The 20,723-nt window shown below is 45.7% G+C and overlaps 1 protein-coding gene across 1 annotated transcript in view; it reads right to left on the reverse strand.

The window, feature by feature from the left end:
- Positions 1-918: 918 nt before the first annotated feature.
- INTS4 (integrator complex subunit 4) overlaps positions 919-20,723 on the reverse strand; it is a 50,112-nt gene continuing 30,307 nt past the window's right edge. The window contains exons 17-23 of the mRNA XM_058186543.1: positions 17,084-17,164; positions 15,459-15,589; positions 12,363-12,419; positions 9,975-10,134; positions 7,851-7,994; positions 6,298-6,418; positions 919-4,817 (exon numbers count right to left, since the gene is read on the reverse strand). Coding sequence (XP_058042526.1) covers positions 4,624-4,817; positions 6,298-6,418; positions 7,851-7,994; positions 9,975-10,134; positions 12,363-12,419; positions 15,459-15,589; positions 17,084-17,164 — 888 coding nt within the window. The 3' untranslated portion in view covers positions 919-4,623. The remainder of the gene's footprint in view (positions 4,818-6,297; positions 6,419-7,850; positions 7,995-9,974; positions 10,135-12,362; positions 12,420-15,458; positions 15,590-17,083; positions 17,165-20,723) is intronic.

The following is a 20,723-nucleotide window of genomic DNA, read 5'->3' on the forward strand; positions in this document are numbered from 1 at the left end:
CCTTCCTTCATCCATCCTTCCTTCCTCCCTCCCCTCCAGTATCCCCGTTTTCTTTCCTTTCATCCATCCCTTCCTCTCCCTTTCTTCACTCCTTCCCATTTTCCTTCCTGTCTTCTTTCTTTCCTTCCTTCCATCCCTCTGCCTCCCTTTCACTATCCTTTCTTCCTTCCCTACGTCTCCCTTCACTATCCTTCCTTCCTTTGTTTTCCTCCCTCCCTCCCTTTTTATCATCCTTCCTTCCCTTCATCCATCCCTTCCTCTCTTTTACACTATTCTTCTTTCCCTCCCTTCATCCTTCCCATTTTCCTTCGTCTTTTCCTTCCATCCCTCCGCCTCCCTTTCACTTGCCTACCTCCTTCCTTCTCTCCCTCCATCCTTCCAATTTTCCTTCGTCTTTTCTTCCTTCTATCCCTCCATCTCCCCTTTCACTATCCTTCTTTCTTTTTCTTCCTGTTTTTCTTCTTTTCCTCCCTTCTCATCACCCTTCCTGCCTTTACTCTAACATTGTTTTCCTTCCTTCCTTTCGTCCATCCCTTCCTCCCTTCCACTATCCTTCCTTCCCTCCTTCCCATTTTCCTGTCTTCTTTCCTTCTCTCCCTCCCTCCATCTCCCTTTCCACATCCTGTTCTTCCTTCCCTCCCTCCCTCCTTCCCATTTTCCTTCCTGTCTTTCCTTCCTTCCTTCCATCCCATCTCCCTCCTTCCTTCCTCCTTCTGATTTTCCTTCCTGTCTTTTTTTCCTTCCATCCTTCCATTTCCCTTCACTTTCCTTCCTTCCTTTCCTCCAGTTTTCCTTCCCTTCTTCCTCCCTTTTCACCATCCTTCCTTCCGGTTTCTTCCTTTCCTTTCTCCCTCCCTCCCTCCCTCTCCATCCATCCATCCAAATTAACCAAAACTTCGGCATTCACTCAAGAAATACTACATACAACAGTACACAGTAACATCACCAGGGGAGGCACAGTACTATTTTCATCAATGTCAAAAAATACTAAATTACGGGCTCCCAAGTTCTCTGCGTGAAATCCAAGCCACAAGATCACCTGAAAGCATCGTTGCCACAGGGAGAAGTTTCCGTGTCGAAAGAAAATCGCACACGACGTCTCTTCCCATTTATTCCGCTGGCCCTGCATAGCCACCTGAGAGGAAACCTACATTTGGAGACCAGTCTAGATGCGAGAGCAGCCTTTCGGTATCTCAGCGTGGTGTTGTGGTCCGTCAGCAGCGTACGGTGCTGGTGGCAGAATCGGAGAGTGATGAGGCGGAGGCGAGGCCAGGGCCATCGAGAAATGGGGTGCGGACTCCAGAGCCTGAGAGTAGTGAGAGTGAGGTGCTGACTCCAGAGTCTCCAGAGGCCAAGAGTAGCGAGGAGGAGGAGGAACTGGGAGAGCCTGTCCCTAATGCCCGAATGAGAAGAGCTGCCAAGAGGCCGGAGCAGCTCAAGCAGAGAGGTCACCTTAGGGGTAAAGCCAAGAGATAATTGGCCCCTCCCAGAAGGTTTAAAAGGAGACCGGCATCGGTGTCTCAGTTTGCCGGAAAACAACGTTGGAGCTGCGCTCGTCCCATTCTCTGCTCTGGATGTTTCTCCGAGAAGACCTTGTGTTGTGACTCCAGCCCCTGAACCTGGCCCCATGCCCAAAAGTGACTCCGAAAGTGAGGGGGAAGGGCCGCTAAGGCTTACCTCGGGAGCACCGATTCCTTTGGCTCGGCTCCAGGAGCCAGAACCAGACCAGTCGGAGGACGTAATGAGGCCGTCATCCCGATTCCTCCCTTCCCCAGGCTACGCCTACAGACCCAGCTGATAATAATAATAATCAAGCTTGGCTTGACCCGCGCTTCAGAAGATTAGAGAGGCGGTGTCATCAAAAGGAAGGGTGGGGCAGGAGCCTCACCCCCAGGATATATAAGGAGCTTTGGGACTGCTCTCACTCCACGGGAGGCAAAAGTTTAGCTGATCCGTTTCAAAAAGAGCTGAAAGTCTTGCTACGTGAGTCATTTGTTTGAACTTTGGCAGGCAGCTGCGATTTCTCTGCCAGGACTGATAAGAGCCGTGAATCCGCTGGCTGAAGGCCAGCTCGTGGGTCTGAAATGGGGAAGGAGACAAAACACCTTGGCAGCTCTCCATTCTCTGCTCAAGACGCTTATCTTGCAAAGAACTTTGGCAATTATCGAAATTGGACCAGGTTGGAAATAATGACAGACTGTTTTGTGTGAGAAGCCTTTGCTTTCTTTTGAGTTTCACGACGCTGGGAATGGGTCAATTCCCAGCTGCTTGAATAAAGTTTATTTTCATCAAGGACTGCGTTTGTTGCTACCTGCTCGAGCCTGGGTCACAACACGTGGCAACTGGGATCTTCACATCCAGTCCACCAACTTCTTAAAGATTGAGATCAGAAATTTTGACGATTCTGTCCCACATTTCACCGTGTTAAAAAAAAAGTTGCTAAAAGAAACACTGTCCAGCATCCTACAGTGTTTTCCCGAAAATAAGACCCTGCCTTATTTATTTATTTATTTTGCCACCAAAAAAAGGCACAAGGTCTTATTTTCGGGGGAACAGGGAGGTGTCGTCCACCTCGCTTGCGTGCGTCGCCCCCCCAGCGTCTTTTTCGCTATCGGAGGCCTTCAGGAACTTTTCTGCAGCTAAAGGCCTCTGCAGGCGATAACAGAGCTCCAGATCGATCCGAAGCTCTGTTATCGGCTACAGAAGCCTTCAGGAAAATCCTGCTGGCTGCAGAAAAAAGTGGGCCGAGTGCGCGAGGCCTGGCTGCAACTGTCCCAAGGTAAGTAGAGCAATTCCATACATCCTGTCATGTCCCACTCCTCCGCTGACGACCGGGTCAGGGAAATCCGAATCAGGCGTGCCTCTGCAGCTCTGCCAAAGTCCTAGCAAAGTTCTCAAGGCAGGCAGGAGACCAGAAAGTGACTTCAGCAAGATATGTTTAGACTTTGCCTGACTCAGAGACTGCCAGAAAGCAGGTCCTTTATATAGGCCAAGGGGTGTGGCTCCATGACTCAGCACTTATCCAGGCCTGCCCCTCCCTTCCTTCTGTCGCCGCCGCCTATCAATTCTTCTGAAGCGAGGGTCACTCCAGTCGGCAGCTGTTGGTAATTGACCTTCCTCAGGCTCACATGCTATGGGGGAGGGGGAGGGGTCTAGTTGCTCCATTTGCCTGGGCATGGAGGCAGAGCTGGGGGCTGGAGGTACTTCTTCCTCCTCAGCCTGTCTGGGCATGGAGCCAGGGCTGGGGCCGGGAGGCATACTAGGACATTCCTCAGCGTTCAGAAGCAGATAAGAAGGCCCCGGCTGCGGTGAAAGCGGGCGAGACACAACACATCCACACCATCCCCACATTAGCTTAATTTTTAATTTGTGCACCCTGAAGTGGGTGGGGTCTTAATTAGGCCTTATTTTGTGGGTAGGGCTTATATTGGGCACACATGTACAAATCAAGCTAGGACTTACCGTATTTTTTGGAGTATAAGACGCACCTTTCCCCCCCAAAAAAGAGGGTGAAAATCTGGGTGCGTCTTATACTCGGAATGTAGCCCCGCCCAGCTTCTCAAACGGAGGTTTCAGAGGCTGAAAGAAGCTTCAGAAAAGAAGCCCCCAAACGGAGCTTCAGAAAAGAAGCCTCCAAACAGAGCTTCAAAAAAAAAGCTCCCAAACAGAGCTTCAGAAAAAAAGGCTCCAAACAGAGCTTCAGAAAAGAAGCCCCCAAACAGAGCTTCAGAAAAGAAGCCTCCAAAGAGAGCTTCAGAAAAAAAGCTCCCAAACAGAGCTTCAGAAAAGAAGCCCCCAAACAGAGCTTCAGAAAGGAAGCCTCCAAACAGAGCTTCAGAAAAAAAGCTCCCAAACAGGGCTTCAGAAAAGAAGCCTCCAAACACAGCTTCAGAAAAAAAGCCCCGAAATAGGGCTTCAAAAAAGAAGCTGCCAAACAGAGCTTTAGAGGCTTTTTTTCCTGAAGTTCTGTTTTGGAGGCTTTCAGAGGCAAAAAAAAAAGAAGAAGTTTTTTCTGAAACAGAAACAGAGAAAAAAAAAAAGCAAGGCACAGAGCTCACAACCAAGGAACCTGTGGCTAAAATTCACCTCTGGGAACATCTGATTGGGGGTATTCCGGGAGGCCGATCCACCTGCCAATCAGCTTTTTTCTTATTTTCCTCCCCAAAAGCTAAGGTTTTATACTCCACAAAATACGGTACTTTCTGAGTAGGTCATAAGTTTAAAAAAAAAGCCAAAGGAGAGTGACCGAGATCCAGATTTTTCCAACCAGACACCACTCCTCTCCCTTCCAGATGTGTTGGAAATGCCCAACTGCAGAATTCTCGGCTGGGCAAGCTGGACCTAATCCATTTTGCATTTCAAGAGGCTGCCAAGAGACGGAGTAAACGACCGTAGCAAAGTCCGAGTAACAACGTCTTTGACCGCTTCCCTTTCAAGCGGTTCCGTAAGCGGAGAAGAAAGAGAGCAGGGTTTTAACTTGGGAGGCCAACGGGTCCCGTCCGCCTCCCACCGGAGGTCCAACTTCGATGGTCTTTTAACGGAAGTCCAGTCAACTTCTGAAATGGATCGAAATCTCTTCCCGAAGGAAAAAAAGGGAAAACGATTTTGCAACGACAAGAGCTTTCACCGCCTGGCAGGTTTGGGCATAATATAAACTTTGACGGGTTTGCCGAACAATAGAGTCCCTTCGATGCTGCACTCGGATGGGGGCAGGAGATCCATGCTGTCTCCCCAGGCGGAGCGCGAGAGGCCCACGGAGGCTTTGGTTCTGTCCGAACTGTAGGCCAGTAGAAGACGGAGTTCAATTTGACAAGGTTCTGGAAGCAAAGGAAGAAAAAGAAAAAAAAAAGCGGAAGAGGGAAGGAAATTTCAAATCTGCCAGGTTTCAAAAAGCAACTTACAAGCTAAGTCCTCCACTTACAACTGTTCGTTTAGTGACTGTTTGAAGTTGCAACGAAACAGTTTCACATCCTGCAGCACATGATCAAAATTCAGAGGCTTGGCAACTGGCGTGTACTTAAAACAGTTGCAGGGTCCCAGGGTCACCTGATCCCCTTCGGCGACCTTCTGCTCAGCACAGTCTACGGGGAAGCCAGGTAGGTGGCTTAACAACCGTGTTACTGACTTAACAGCTCAGGTGATTCATTTAACAACCGTGTCAAAAAAGGGGGCGAAACTCCCTTAACAAATTTCTCACTTAACAACATACATATTCTGGGCTCAATTATGGTCGTAAGCTGAGGACTATCGGTACACTGAGAATTACCCAGATGAAATCTGTGTTATATATTAGTTTTCATCTGGGTAATTCTCAGTGTTTAAAAGAATTACTTATTGTACGTATCTGGTAGTCCTAAGTTTACGACCACAATTAATATATCACAGGGGTGAAATGCTCCCGGTTCGGACCGGATCACCCGATCCGGTAGCGATGGCAGCGGGTGGTTCGGAGAACCAGTAGCAAAAATCCCTGCCCTCCCTTCTCCCATATGCCCAGCTGAGCTGCATGATCATCAGAGATTTTTTTTTACTTTTAAAAGCATTTTTTCTTCGGCCAAAAAAATGCTTTTAAAAGTTAAAAAAAAAAGCCTTTGATGATCGCACGGCTCAGCTGGGATTGTCAGAACCCTTTCAAAGCATTTTTTCTAGAAGCTTTTCGGCCGAAGAGGCTGTGAAAAAATGCTTTTAAAGGGTTCTGGCGATCAGGCAACTCAGCCGGGATCGTCAGAACCTTTTCAAAGCATTTTTTCCTCTGGCAATCCCAGCTGAGTTGCCTGATCATTAGAGGCTTTTAAAAACATTTTTTTACAACCTCTTTGACGGAAGAGGTTGTAGAAAAAATGTTTTTAAAAGAAAAAAAAAATTTGGCCACGCCCACCCAATCACATTACCTCCCCACCAAGCCACACCCACAGAACTGGTAGTAACAAATTTTACATTTCACCCCGATATGTCAATAAACATATATATATTTATGATCGATTAGCTCTTACGCCGTATCAAAATGCAGAGTTCCAGATTATCCAAATTTATCCAAATTATTACTGAAATTTGATAAAAGCAATTGAAAATGGAACTGGATAAAATATGGTTTAAAATAGAATTATAATAAAATGCAAAGATGACAATGGAATAAAATACAATAATTTAAAGACGTAGATAAAAATATGATAAAATTATATTTCGGTGTCACCCCTACAACCTACCCCAATCAGTCCTGCATATGCAGATCTCAACTGAGATACATAGAATTTTCCCAGTAGATCAAAAGAAGCCCTAAAGCCAGATTTGCCCTACCTGTCCAGGCAGTATGTGAGAGATAAACCTGCGTAATTAATCGGTGCCTTCCCGGACCAGGATTTCTAAAATCTGCTGGTTTTGGGTGGATCACCTGAGACTGGCCATCAGGATACATGATCTAGAAGAAAAGAGAGACTCTAATTCAGTGATGGCTAACCTTTTTGCCATCGCATGACAGAAGGGGGGGAGCGGGGGGGCATCATGTGCACGTGTGCCCACACCCAGAATTTTATACACCCTGCGCAGGGTGCGCGTGCCAGGAGCAAAGTGGGAGAGGGGGTCTCCCCACTTTGCTCCTGGCACGCGATGGACCGGTAGGCCCATTTTTCTCTCTCACCTGGCTCCAGAGCTTCTCTATGAGTCTGGGGAGGGCGAAAAACGGCTTCCTCCCCTCCAGGCAGCCAAAAACGGCCCGTTTCCCAACTTCCGGTTGGACAGGAAGTGACTTTTTTTTGCTGTTCCCAGCCTCCAGAGACTCCTAGAGAGGTTCTGGAGCCAGGTGAGAGAGAAAAACGGGCCTTCCCAACACCCCCCAGGCCCTCCGGGAGCAGGAAACAGCCTCTTTTCCCTAATTCTGGTGGGCCCAGAAGGCCTGAAAATCAGCTGGCCGGCACACGTATGCGCACCGGAACTGAGCTTGCATGCCCACTGATTGGCTACACGTGCCACCTGTGGCACGCGTGCCATAAGTTCGCCATCATGGCTCTAAGTGATCGTCTCTTCTCCATTCTCAACCCTCGAATCATCAATGAAGCAATACATTCAATTTCACGGCTACTAAGATTGTTGGCCGAGCAGGGACAAAAACAGCCAGGGAAATGATTGAAGCCTGGGAAATGGGTCCCTTTGTCAGTCAACAGGTGTGTTGATTTACTACCGGCTTGTCAAGATACTCAGGAGCCAAAGACTTAGCAGCACAAGGAAACAACCACCAACAACTGAATTGGAGACAAAATGGTGGGGAAATTGAATCCTTCCTTTTTCCTCCTTTCCTCCCTTCTCATCATCCTTCCTTCCTTCCCTTCAAATATCCCTGTTTTCCTTCCTTTCTTCCTTCCATCCCTTCCTCTCCCTTCTACTATCCTTCCTTCCTTCCCTTCACTCTAATATCCGTTTTCCTTCTTTTCTTCCTTCCATCCCTTCCTCTCCCTTCTATTATCCTTCCCTTCGCTCTAATATTCCTATTTTCCTTCCTTTTATCCATCCCTTCCCCTCCCTTCTCCTATCCTTCCTCCCCTCCCTACATCGTTCCCATTTTCCTCCCTGTCTTCTTTCCTTCCTTCCATCCCTCTGTCTCCCTTTCACCATCTCTCCCTCTCCTCTTCCGATTTTCCTTCCCGTCTTTTCTTCCTTCTATCCCTCTGTCTCCCCTCTCACTATCCTTCCTTCTTCTTTCCTTCGTTTTCCTGCCTTCCCGTTTTCTTCCCTTTTTCCTCCCTCCCTTTCCCCTTCTCACCATCCTTCCCTTCCTCCCCATCCATCCATCCATCCATCCAAATTAACCTTGTTCTAACCCAGCACGGTGGCCTTCGAGGCTCAATTCCCATTACCTGAACTTTCACTGTGCTTTGCGGGTCTTGCACGTGTTCCAGAGTGGCGTCCACATCCACAGCGACAACCAACCCTGACGTGAAGCGCAGGGGATTGTCGGACTCTCCCATGGGTTCAATAATGGTGGCGGTGGCTCGGTGGACCTGGGGGGCAAGAAATGGGGTTAAATCAACCTACGTTTCTTGAGACCAAGCGACACCTTGCAATTCCCTTTCCCAATCCCTGACATGACCTCATACAGGTAGTCCTCATCTTACATCCCTTCATTTGGTGACCAAAGTTACAACGGCACTGAAAAAAGTGACTTACGACCATTCACATTTACAACCATTACAGCATCCCCCATGGTCACGTGATCAAAATCCAGATGCTCGGCAACTGACTCGTATTAATGACGGTGTTGCGGTCCGCCAGCAGCCTGTGGAGCTGGCAACGGAGTCGGACGGCGATGAGGCTGAGGAAGAGCGTGGGCCAGTCCTGGAGACATCGCTAAGCAGTTTACAGAATCAGAATCTTGCCTCCAACAATCTGGGTCCTTGTGTTACGGACATGGGAATGATGGAAGACTGAGTCAACCTGGAGCTGGTCAGGATCGAACTCCTGCCAGTCGGCAGAGTTAGCCTGCAATACTCATTCTATCCACTGTATCATCATGGCTTCTTCCTTCCTTCCTTCCTTCCTTCCTTCCTTCCTTCCTTCCTTCCTTCCTTCCTTCCTTCCTTCCTTCCTTTCTCTACTCCCATCTGTCTCTCCTTCCTTCCTTCCTTCCTTTCCTCCCTCCTTCCTTTCTCTACTCCCTCCTGTCTCTCCTTCCTTCCTTCCTTCCTTTCCTCCCTCCTTCCTTTCTCTACTCCCTCCTGTCTCTCCTTCCTTCCTTCCTTCCTTCTCTACTCCCATCTGTCTCTCCTTCCTTCCTTCCTTTCTCTACTCCGATCTGTCTCTCCTTCCTTCCTTCCTTCCTTTCTCTACTCCCATCTGTCTCTCCTTCCTTCCTTCCTTCCTTCTTCCTTCCTTCCTTCCTTTCCTCCCTCCTTCCTTTCTCTACTCCCTCCTGTCTCTCCTTCCTTCCTTCCTTCCTTCCTTCCTTCCTTCCTTCCTTCCTTCCTTCCTTCCTTCCTTCCTTCCTTCCTTCCTTCCTTCCCAATAGCACTTAAACTAATAGATACCACTTCACAATGCTTTACAGCCCTCTCTAAACTTAAAACAGAGCTCCGGCATAATGCTGTCTATTTAGCCAAGTTTTTGAGGCTGGGCGCATGCGCAGAAGGCAGGCACGCAAGCAAAGCACATGTGCAGAAGGCCGGGCACATGTGCGGAAAGCATGCATGCATATGCGGGGGACGAATCAGTGGTAAGAATATGTGAAACCCACCGCTGATTAAGGATCCTGTTTCCTATCTATATTGCTCTCATTTATTTTGGCCATGCCATGCGGGGGAATTCTCTGGAGAAAACAATTATGCTGGGAGGAGTTAATGGTCAAAAGGAAACCAGGCCGCCAAAGAACACAATGGCCGGACAGCATCAAAGCGGACACCAGCCAGAGGATAGAGCAACTCTGGGCTTTTATTGCTTTCTATTGTTTTTTTTAAATTGTTCTAAAATGTCTCTTAAAAACTTAATTGTAGTATATGTTCTGAATTGAAAGCCACCCAAAGTCATTTACTTAGATAGGCAGCTATAGGAATTGAGTGAAGAATGAATGAATATATTTATGAATGAATGAACGTATTTATGAATTATGAATTTGTGAATGAATAAATTTGAGTGAATTGATGAGTGAATTTATGACTGAATATATGAATGAATGAATTTATGAATGAATTTGTGAATGAATGAATGAATTTATGAATCAATGAGTAAATCTGAGTGAATTTATGGGTGAATTTATGAATGAATATATGACTGAATATGTTTATGAATGAATGAATGAATGTATATGAATTTATGAATGAATTTTGTGAATGAATGAGTGAATTTATGAATGAATGAATTTATGAATGAGTAAATTTGAGTGAATTTATGAGTGAATATATGAATGAATATATTTATGAATGAATGAATGTTTATGAATTTATGAATGAATGAATTTGTGAATGAATGAATGAATGAATGAATCTCACCTTCTCTGGCAATGGAAGGCGAAGGAAATTACTCTGCCTCAAGGTCACCCGGAGGATCTTGACCACCTCTGAAGGTTTGGAGGTGACCAACCTGGGCATCAGGTCAAGGAGCTTATCCACAAAGCTGCCTTGCATCTGAGGCAGCTCAGAAATAAAACACCTGTGAAAAGATGAGAGGAGAGAGAAATCGAGGCAGGACTACACAGAGGCACAGAAAAACAAGTACCTGGACTTGCCTATGGTTGTCCCAAAGGTGCTTTTCCAAAAGACAATTGGACTTCGGGGTTTTTTTTTTCCCCCTTGGAAAATGTTTCGCTTCTCATCCAAAAAGCCTCTTCAGTTCTAACTGAAGACCTGAAGGATTTATATTCTTTGCAATCATCTAGTCCTTAGCACTCCGGTCGTTAACTCTCTGAGAGTCGTTGAGGCCACTTGGTGGTTTATCTGTATCCGGGTTTCTTTAAATGGGGTTTCACACACCCATTTGCACTCCATCCCAAAGACGCTTTTTCAAGAGGCAACTAGACTCTCTTGTTCTTCTTGGAAGACGTTTCGCTTCTCATCCTAAGAAGCTTCTTCAGTTCTGACTGGATGGTGGGGGAATGGAAGGATTGATACTCCTTGCAGACAGCTGGTCATTTGCATCCTTTTTAGAGAGTCTTTGAGGCCACTTGGAGGTTTGTCTGTATCGTCAGGGTCCAAGAAGCTTCTTCAGCTCTGACTGGATGATGGGGAATGGAAGGATTTATATTCCTTGCAGCTGGTCATTTGCATCATTTTTAGGGAGTCGTTGAGGCCACTTGGAGGTTTGTCTGTGTCCTCAGGGTCACCTGAGTCTTGCAAATGGGCGTGGAGCCTTCTTGGAAGTGCTGAAAAGACCATGTTGTAGACTGGAGAGAGATGATGTTGTATGCTTCCTCCTCTGTTGAGAGAGGGCCGTTCAATCTGGACATAGATGGCTTCTTTGGTGGCATTGACGACTCTCTAAAAGGAGGCAAATGTCCAGCAATCTGCAAGGAATATCAATCCTTCCACTGCCCACCCTCCAGTCAGAGCTGAAGAAGCTCCTTGGATGAGAAGCGAAACGTCTTCAAGGAAATACAAAGGAAGTCCAGTTGCCTCTTGAAAAAAGAACCTTTGGCCCAGGACAACCACGGCCTGGGTCACTGACAATCTCCAGAGACACCTGCACTCCGATTCAGGTGATTCTGAGGACACAGACGAACCCCCAAGTGGCCTCAACAACTCAAAAGTCTCACAGAACTATCCTCAAAGCGGCTTTTCAAAGGGAAACTGGACTTGATGACTCGGAAGCGAAACGTTTTCAAGGAAAAAAAGAAAAGAAAAGAAACTTTAATCGCCTTTTGAAAACCATGACCTGGTTGTCCCAAAGATCAATTTGGATATAATCGGCTTCTTTGGTGGCATGCGAATGTATTGAGAATCACCAAAGGCTCTCAAGAGAACTGATGACTGACTCTCAGAGAGAGTACTAACGACCAGATGACTGCAAGGACTATGAATCCTTCCGTTCTCCACCCTTCAGTTAGAACTGAAGAAGCTACTTGGATGAAAAGCGAAACCAGTGCTGGGATACAAATTTTTTTACTACCGGTTCTGTGGGCGGGGTATGGCTTGGTGGGCGGAGAAGGGGAAGGTTACTGCAAAATATCCATTTCCTCCCGATCAGGGGACTCGGGAGGCAGAGAATAGATGGAGGCGGGGCCAGTCAAACTACACATACCCGTATTTTTCAGAGTATAAGACGGACCTTTTCCCCCCAAAAAAGAGGGTGAAAATCTGGGTGCGTCTTATACTCCGAATGTAGCCCCGCCCAGCTTCTCAAACTGAGGTTTCAGAGGCTGAAAGAAGCTTCAGAAAAGAAGCCTCCAAACAGAGCTTCAGAAAAGAAGCCCCCAAACAGAGCTTCAGAAACAAAGCCTCCAAACAGAGCTTCAGAAACGAAGCCTCCAAACAGAGTTTCAGAAACGAAGCCTCCAAACAGAGCTTCAGAAAAAAAGTCCCCAAACAGAGTTTCAGAAAAGAAGCCTCCAAACAGAGCTTCAGAAAAGAAGCCTCCAAACAGAGCTTCAGAAACGAAGCCCCCAAACAGAGCTTCAGAGGCTTTTTTTCTGAAGCTCTGTTTCAGAGGCTTTCAGAGGCAGAAATATTTTTTTTCTGAAACAGAGTTTTAAAGGCAGGAAAAAAAGCAAAAAAAAAAAAAAGCAAGGCACAGAGCTCACAACCAAGGAACCTGTTGATAAAATTCACCTCTGGGAACAACTGACTGGGGTTATTCCAGGAGGCCGATCCACCTGCCAATCAGCTTTTTTCTAATTTTCCTCCCCAAAAACTAAGGTGCGTCTTATACGCTGAAAAATACGGTACCTTTGAAAAGAGTCCACTTCCTGCAAAAATTTCTCGCATATCCCGAGCGGGTCCACCCTGTGACAAAGATACAAAGTCCATTTTAGATATCTTGATTCTGGCTGGTTACAAGTCACTTCCGGACCGAGAAATCAGACACGATTATTCTACAGGAAAGCTGGCGCGGGAATGCAAGCGATACAAAACAAATTTCCAAATCTTATTTAACCATCAATTCAGGGCAAGGCCTTTGGTAAACTGCTTTGGAAGCTACATCCAATTTGAAATTGTGGGGTGGGGTGAATTTGCTTTGGACAAGTGCCATCCACAGCATTACTGTAAGTAATGAGCAGGCTGAGGGAGGGAGGAGTCAAACGGGTCATAAGTCACGAGTCCCTTCGCACCCACAAGCGATCCAAGCCCAGCCTACTGTGACTTCCTTATTTACTGCCAAATGGCCTTAACTGATGGTAGTTCAGATTCTTTGTCGTGTCCCCCTCCCACTCCGACGACCGGGTCTAGGAAGTCCGTATCAAGCGTGGCCACGAAGCCTCTGCAGCTTTGCCAAATTCCTTTCAGATTTCTCAGGGCAGGCAGGAATCCAAGTTGTGACTTCAGCAAACTAAAGGAGACTTTGCTTGACTCAAAGTTGCTTGACTCAAGCTGATCCTTTATATAGGCTGCGGGGTGTGGCTCCATGACTCAGCACTTATCCAGGCCTGCCCCTCCTTTCCTTCAGCTGATGTCGCCTCTCAGATCTCCGGAAGCGGGGATCCGTCCATTGTGAATTCTCTTCCTCTGGATCTGCTGCCGGTAATTCCAGCACGTGGCTGGCTCCCTGCTCACACGCTGGAGGAGTGAGGTTTGTTTGTTCATTCCTGACATTCTGTCCGGGCATGGAGCCAGGGCTGGGGGCTGGAGACATGCCAGGCCGTTCCTCTTCATTATCAGACTCTGAATCTGATAGCAGGCCTGGGAGGAGGAGGGAAGGGCCCGGCTAAGGAGAGGAGGGAGGACGAGGCACAACATTCTTGCAGAGCGGTTCAGCGTACAATAAATCTTTATTTGAACTGGCTGGACCTCCCGACTTCCCTGGCACGTGACAGTTACGACCCTTCGTTCAACGACCATTCAAAGTTACGATTAGTGTTGAACGAATGCAGATTATAACCGGTATTTCAGAGTTACGGCTACCTCAGCATCTTATGCAGTGGTGAAATCTTACATTTAAAAAAATAGTTCTGAGGATCACGCAGCACAGCTGATTGTCGGAAACTTTTTTTTTTACTTTTTTAAACATTTTTTTTTATTACCTATTGCCCGAATGGGTAGTAAAAAAATGCTTAAAAAGGTTAAAAAAAAAAGTTCACGCGATCAGCTGTGACAATCAGCTGTGCTGCACGATCCTCAGAACTATTTTTTTTTAACTTTTTAAAGCATTTTTACTACCGGTTCAGCAAACCACTCACATTTGTTACTACCGGTTCGGACAAACCAGCCCGAACCGGTAGCATTTCACCCCTGATCTTACATATGATTGTAGATCTGGATGCTTGGCAATCAGTTTGAATTTACAATGACGTGCCGAGCACTCTCTGATCACACGGTCGCCATTTGCAATGTTCTCTACCAGCTTCCCCAGGAAGTCAATGGGAAAGCCGGCAGGAAACCTTGCAGTTAATTGTAGCACGTTTCCATCATCTGTGCGTTATTCCCCAGTTTCGTTGTCCTCATGACAGCCATTTGCACAACTTTTCCCAACCTGGGTAGTACTTCGCACGAGTGCCAGGCACCCTCCCCAAGAAGGCACCCCTTGCGCATCACCTAACCACACAGCATCTCTCGCACTCTGCCCCAGGTCCTCCCCAACCCGGTGCCCCCCACACACATCCAGATGCCCCATTCCCAACTTTCACTTGCATCCTTGCATACCCCTCCTCGCTCCCTCCCCCATCTAGCAACAGCCACCTACCTAACTGCAATTCTGGGACTTGAGAATTCCTGCCAGCTTCCCCACTGACTTCGGTCATGGGAAGTCAGCAAGAAGATGCCTGACCTAACGACTGTGGGATTCCGTTAACAATGGCAGCCAGGACGGCTGGGATTGCCATCATTAAGCAAAGTGGTTGCACTTTAAAACTGCATTGCTTAGCGATGGAAATTCCAGTCAAGGATTGTCTGTAAAATTTCCCTATTTATTTATGTATCTGGTCACTAAGAATGACAGAATAATGGAGTTGGAAGGGACCTTGGAGGTCTTCTAGTCCAACCCCCTGCTCAGGCAGGAAACCTTATATTATTTCAGACAAATGGCTGCCCAATCTCCTCTCAAAAATCTCCGATGTTGGAGAATTTTCTGGAGGCAAGTCGTTCCACTGACTGTTCTCATCATCAAGAAATTTCTCCTAAATTTTAAATTCTATTCTATTCCTATTCCTTAATCTGTTCTGTTCTATTCCATTCTAATCCTGAATTCTATTCTATTCTATTCTAAAATTTCATCCCATCCTATCCCATTCTATTCTATTCCTGAATTTAATTCTATTCTAATGGAATTCTGAATTCCATTCCTAGTCCTGTCCCTTTTTCTGTTCTGTTCTAATTTCTATTCTATTCTATTCTATTCACTATTCTATTCATTCTGTATTCTATTCTATTCTAATTCCATTATTCATTCTATTCTATTCTATTTCCATTTTCTATTCTATTCTATTCTATTCTATTTTATTCTATTCTATTCTATTCTATTCTATTCTATTCTGTTCTATTCTGTTCTGTTCTGTTCTATTCTATTCTATTATATTTCTATATTCTATTCTATTCTATTTCCATATTCTATTCTATTCTATTCTATTTCCATATTCTATTCTATTCTATTCTATTTCCATTGTTCTATTCTATTCTATTCTATTCTATTCTATTCTATTCTATTCTATTCTATTCTTTATTGGTTCTTGTCCTGCCTTCAGGTGCGTTGGAAGAGCCAGCACATAATCAATCGGTCCAAAGCTTTCCAAAGTTTTATGAGCCGACTGTAGTCAGCAACTGAATCCACTTTCTGCTAATTTCTCTCTCCGGTGATCCGGCATCCCCATAAGTCCCCAAAAGCCTCCTTACCCTCTCGTTGTCCGCACGGTCACAATCAGCTGCAGAGCCTTGGCCTGCAGCCTCATATGGTGGATGATGACCACCTGCCGATGCTCCACGTTGCTGTACATGAACTCCATCTTGTATGTTTCTTCCATAATCTAGACGAGAAGGGATTGGGTTTTTTTAAAAAAATTCTGACAGATTCCCAGGGTGGGGCTACCCAAAGATGGCTTCACCTGGAATATTGGTGTGTTGGCTAGTTCAAACCCACAATGGCTGAAGCACAATACAACGCAGTCAAAGCAATCATCAAGAACCTCTTCTTCACATCTGTTGTAAACCACCCAAAGTCACTTAGATGAAATGGGTGATGTAGAAATTAGATACAGTAGATAGACAGACAGACTATCTACGGATGGACGGACAGACAGACAAATAGATGTAGGTAGAAATAATTATAGATAAATGATAGAGATAGATAGATATAGAGAGAGGGAGAGAGAGATGGATAGATAGATAGATAGATAGATAGATAGATAGATAGATAGATAGACAGATAGATATATAAAAGATAGATATAAATGATAGATATGTAAATGATAGACATGATATATAAATGATATGATAGATAAAAGATAGATAGATAGATAGATAGATAGATAGATAGATAGATAGATAGATAGATAGATAGATAGATATAGAGAGAGGGAGAGAGAGATGGATAGAGAAATAGATAGATAGATAGATAATATATAAAAGATAGATATAAATGATAGATATATAAATGATATGATATATAAATGATATAATAGATAAGATAGATAGACAGAGATAGATAGATAGATAGATAGATAGATAGACAGATAGATATGATATATAAAAGATAGATATGTAAATGTTAGATATGATAGATAAAAGATAGTTAGATAGATGATATAGATAGGTAGGTAGATAGGTAGGTAGGTAGATATAGATAGATATGATATATAAAAAATAGATATGTAAATGAGAGATATGATAGATAAAAGATAATTAGATACATAGATACCTAGATAAATACCTAGATAGATATATAGATAGATAGACAGACATAGATAGATAGATAGATAGATGCTATATATATATAGAGAGAGAGAGAGGGATGGATGGAGAGAGGGATGGTAGATGGATGAATGGATAGATGGATGGATGTAAGACAGCACTGAAAAAAGTAACTGAGGACCAGTCCTTCCATTTATAACCATCACAGGATAGATACCCACAGTCACCTGAGACCAACTTGGCTGCTTGGCAACCGGTGCGTATTTATCACCGTTACAGCATCCCGGAGTCACATGATCACAATCTGCCCCCTTCCCAGCCAGCCTTTAATAAGCAAAGTTAATGGGGGGATGGGGAGGGAGCCAGATTCACTTAATGACCGTGTGATTCCCTTCACAATGGCAGGGCTTCCCTTAAGAACCGTGGCAAAAGAGATGGTTAAAATCGATCTTCCGATTGTGAGGCGAGAGCTCCATCTTTAAAGTCACCGTACCACTCTGGCTCGCGATTTAACCAAAAAGGGTGGGCCTCATTTCGGCAGTTGAAAGGTTTGATCTGGACACGAAATAAATAAATAAATAACCCACCCACCGCAGCCGCCCCCGGCATACCTGCCGAGCTGCAGCTAAGGCCAAAGCGTTCTGTTTCACGTACAGGGGAGCTGCGACGTTCCAGAGTTTTTCCTGCAGAGCCTGAAAATAAAACGAGACCCAGAGGTGTTGTTTTTTTCCCCAATGGATCTCACGTGGGGAACTGTTGTGCCTCGCCCGCCCTCCTCTCCTCAACCGGGCCCCTCCCATCTCCTGTTATCTGAGCCAGAGGCTGATAGTGTAGAAGAATGGCCTGGCATGCCTCCAGCCCCCAGCCCTGGCACCATGCCCGGACAGACATGAGCAAACAAACCTCCCTCTTACAGCGTGTGAGCACGAAGCCAGCCACGTGCTAGAATTGCCGGCAGCAGATCAAGAGGACAGAAGGACACAGTGGACGGATCCCTGCTTCCGGAGAACGGAGAGACGACGTCAGCAAAAGGAAGGGAGGGGCAGGCCTGGATAAGTGCTGAGTCATGGAGCCACACCCCATGGCCTATATAAAGGATCTGCTTTTTGGCATTCTCTGAGTCAGGCAAAGTCTAACTTGGATTGCTGAAGTCACATCCTGGTCTCCTGCCTGCCCTGAGAACTCTGACAGGAATTTGGCAAAGCTGCAGAGGCTTCATGGCCACGCTTGATACAGACTTCCCAGACCCGGCCGTCAGAGGAGGAGTGGGACACGACAGGAACGTTGTCACCTGCAATAACCTGTGCGATGGGAAGGTCCAGATCTCACAGGTGAGGTTAAGTGGTGGTGGGGGATCTTGGACCCCACCCCCTTGGCATCAACCCTTGGAGGGTTGATTCCTGGATCTGTCTAGGGAGATTCTCCATCATCCAGGTCATGATGGTCCCAAAGGTGCTTTTTCAAGAGGCAGCTGGACTTTCCTTGTTTTTCCTTGAAGAGGTTTCGCTTCTCATCCAAGCAGCTTCTTCAGCTCTGATTGGATGGTGGGGAAGGGAAGGGCTGGTTATTTGCATCCATTTTTGAGAGTCGTTGAGACCACTTTGGTGTATATGGGTATCTTTAAATGGGGTTTCACAATAGGAGTGAAATGCTCTCGGTTTGGACCGGATCGCCCGATCCAGCAGCGATGGCGGCGGGTGGTTCGGAGAACCAGTAGCAAAAATCCCCATGCCCAGCTGAGCCGCGCAATCATCAGAGGTTTTTCGTTTTGTTTTTTACTTTTAAAAGCATTTTTTCCTCAGCCGAAAAAAATGCTTTTAAAAGTAAAAAAAAAAAGGCTCTGATGATCGTGCAGCTCAGCTGGGATCGTCAGAACCCTTTAAAAGCATTTTTTTACAATCTCTTTGGCAGAAGAGGCTGTAAATAATGCTTTTTTAAAAATTATTTGAATTTATATCCCGCCCTTCTCCGAAGACTCAGGGCGGCTTACATTGTGTCAAGCAATAGTCTTCATCCATTTGTATATTTATATACAAAGTCAACTTAATTGTCCCCAACAATCTGGGTTCTCATTTTACCTACCTTATAAAGGATGGAAGGCTGAGTCAACCTTGGGCCTGGTGGGACTTGAATTTGCAGTAATTGCAAGCAGCTGCTGTTAATAACAGACAGACTTAGTCTGCTGAGCCACCAGAGGCCCTTAAAAGCCTTTTAAAAGGTTCCTCTGGCGATCCCAGATGACTTGCTTGATCATCAGAGCCTTTTAAAAGCCAAAGAGATGATAGAAAAAATGCTTTTAAAAGTTAAAATAATAGGTGGCCACACCCACCCAGTCACATTACTCCCCCAGCAAGCCATGCCCACAGAACCGGTAGTAACAAATTTAACATTTCACCCGTTTCACACCCATTTGCACTCTATCCCAAAGGTGCTTTTTCAAGAGGCAACTAGATGTCTTTGAAGACGTTTTGCTTCTCATCCGAGGAGCTTCTTCAGCTCTGACTGGATGATGGGGGAATGGAAGGATTGATACTCCTTGTAGACAGCTGGTCATTTGCATCCTTTTTAAAGAGTCTTTGAGGCCACTTGGAGGTTTATCTGTATCCTCAGTGTCCAAGAAGCTTCTTCAGCTCTGACTGGATGGTGGGGAAAGGAAAGATTGATTCTCCTTGAGGTCATCTGATCGTTAGCCCTCCCTCTGAACGTTGTTGAGGCCAGTTGAAGGCCTCATAGGAGAACAAACCCATCCGGACAAGATTCAGCAGTCCGTATCTTCATTTAAAAGGCAAAAGCCGCTCTTTGGAAGACAGCAAAGTTTACATTTTGGACTGAGAGGACTGCTGGTTCGAACGAGGGGTCGAAGAGGCCATCTAGATCAAAACTGAACATATGTCTCCCAACAGAGAGAGAGAAGGATAGATTATTGGCCAAGTGTGATTGGACACACAAGGAATTTGTCTTGGTGCATATGCTCTCAGTGTACATAAAAGAAAAGATACGTTCATCAAGGTACAACATTTACAACACAATTGATGGTCAATATATCAATATAAATCATAAGGATTGCCAGCAACAAGTTACAGTCATACAGTCATAAATGGAAAGAGATTGGTGATGGGAACTATGAGAAGATTAATAGTAGTGCAGATTCAGTAAATAGTTTGACAGTGTTGATGGAATTATTTGTTTAGCAGAGTGATGGCCTTCGAGAAAAAACTGTTCTTGTGTCTAGTTGTTCTGGTGTGCAGTGCTCTATAGCGTCGTTTTGAGGGTAGGAGTTGAAACAGTTTATGTCCAGGATGCGAGGGGTCTGTAAATATTTTCACGGCCCTCTTCTTGATTCGTGCAGTATACAGGTCCTCAATGGAAGGCAGGTTGGTAGCAATTATTTTTTCTGCAGTTCTAATTATCCTCTAAAGTCTGTGTCTTTCTTGTTGGGTTGCAGAACCGAACCAGACAGTTATAGAGGTGCAAATGACAGACTCAGTAATTCCTCTATAGAACTGAATCAGCAGCTCCTTGGGCAGTTTGAGCTTACTGAGTTGGCGCAGAAAGAAAGAAAGAAAGGATACGACATCATCTACCTCCAGTCTATAACAATACTTTCAGCAGCTCCAAGAAAGCTCTATACCCATTTGCACCACTCAGGTGACCCTGAGGACACAAGACAAACCTCCAAGTGGCCTCAAATGTTGTGGTTCGCCAGCAGCCTGCGGAGCTGGCAGCGGAGTCGGACAGCGATGAGGCTGAGGAAGAGACATGGGCCAGTCCTGGAGGCTGGGGAAGGCCCAGATGAGGGCTCTGCGTTGGAGGCAGAGGTGGGGACAGGGCCATCGGGGAGTGAGATGTGGACTCCGGAGCCTCCAGAGGCTGACAGTAGTGAGGAAGAGGAACAGGAGGAGCCTGTTCTTAATGCACGCATGAGAAGAGCTGCCAGAAGGCAAGAGCAGCTCAAGCAGAGAAGACAACTCGGGAGTAAGACCAGGAGATGACTGGCCCCTCCTAGAAGGCTTAAAAGACCAGCAACGGCATTTGGGCTCTTTGCCGGAAAACAATGTTGATAGCTTCATCTTGTTGCATTTGTTTCATATCAGTGTCTTCTGAATGTTTGCCAAGAAAGGCCTTTGGCAATTTGCCTAATTGGACCAAGGTTTGTGATAGGACTGAGGAATTTGTGTTGGGAGGAATTTGCTTTAATTCAGTTGCACTACGCTGAGAATGAAGTAATTCTCAGCTGTTCGAATAAAGTTT

This window comes from Ahaetulla prasina, chromosome 5 (genome assembly GCF_028640845.1).
Source record: "Ahaetulla prasina isolate Xishuangbanna chromosome 5, ASM2864084v1, whole genome shotgun sequence".
NCBI classification, from domain to species: domain Eukaryota; kingdom Metazoa; phylum Chordata; class Lepidosauria; order Squamata; family Colubridae; genus Ahaetulla; species Ahaetulla prasina.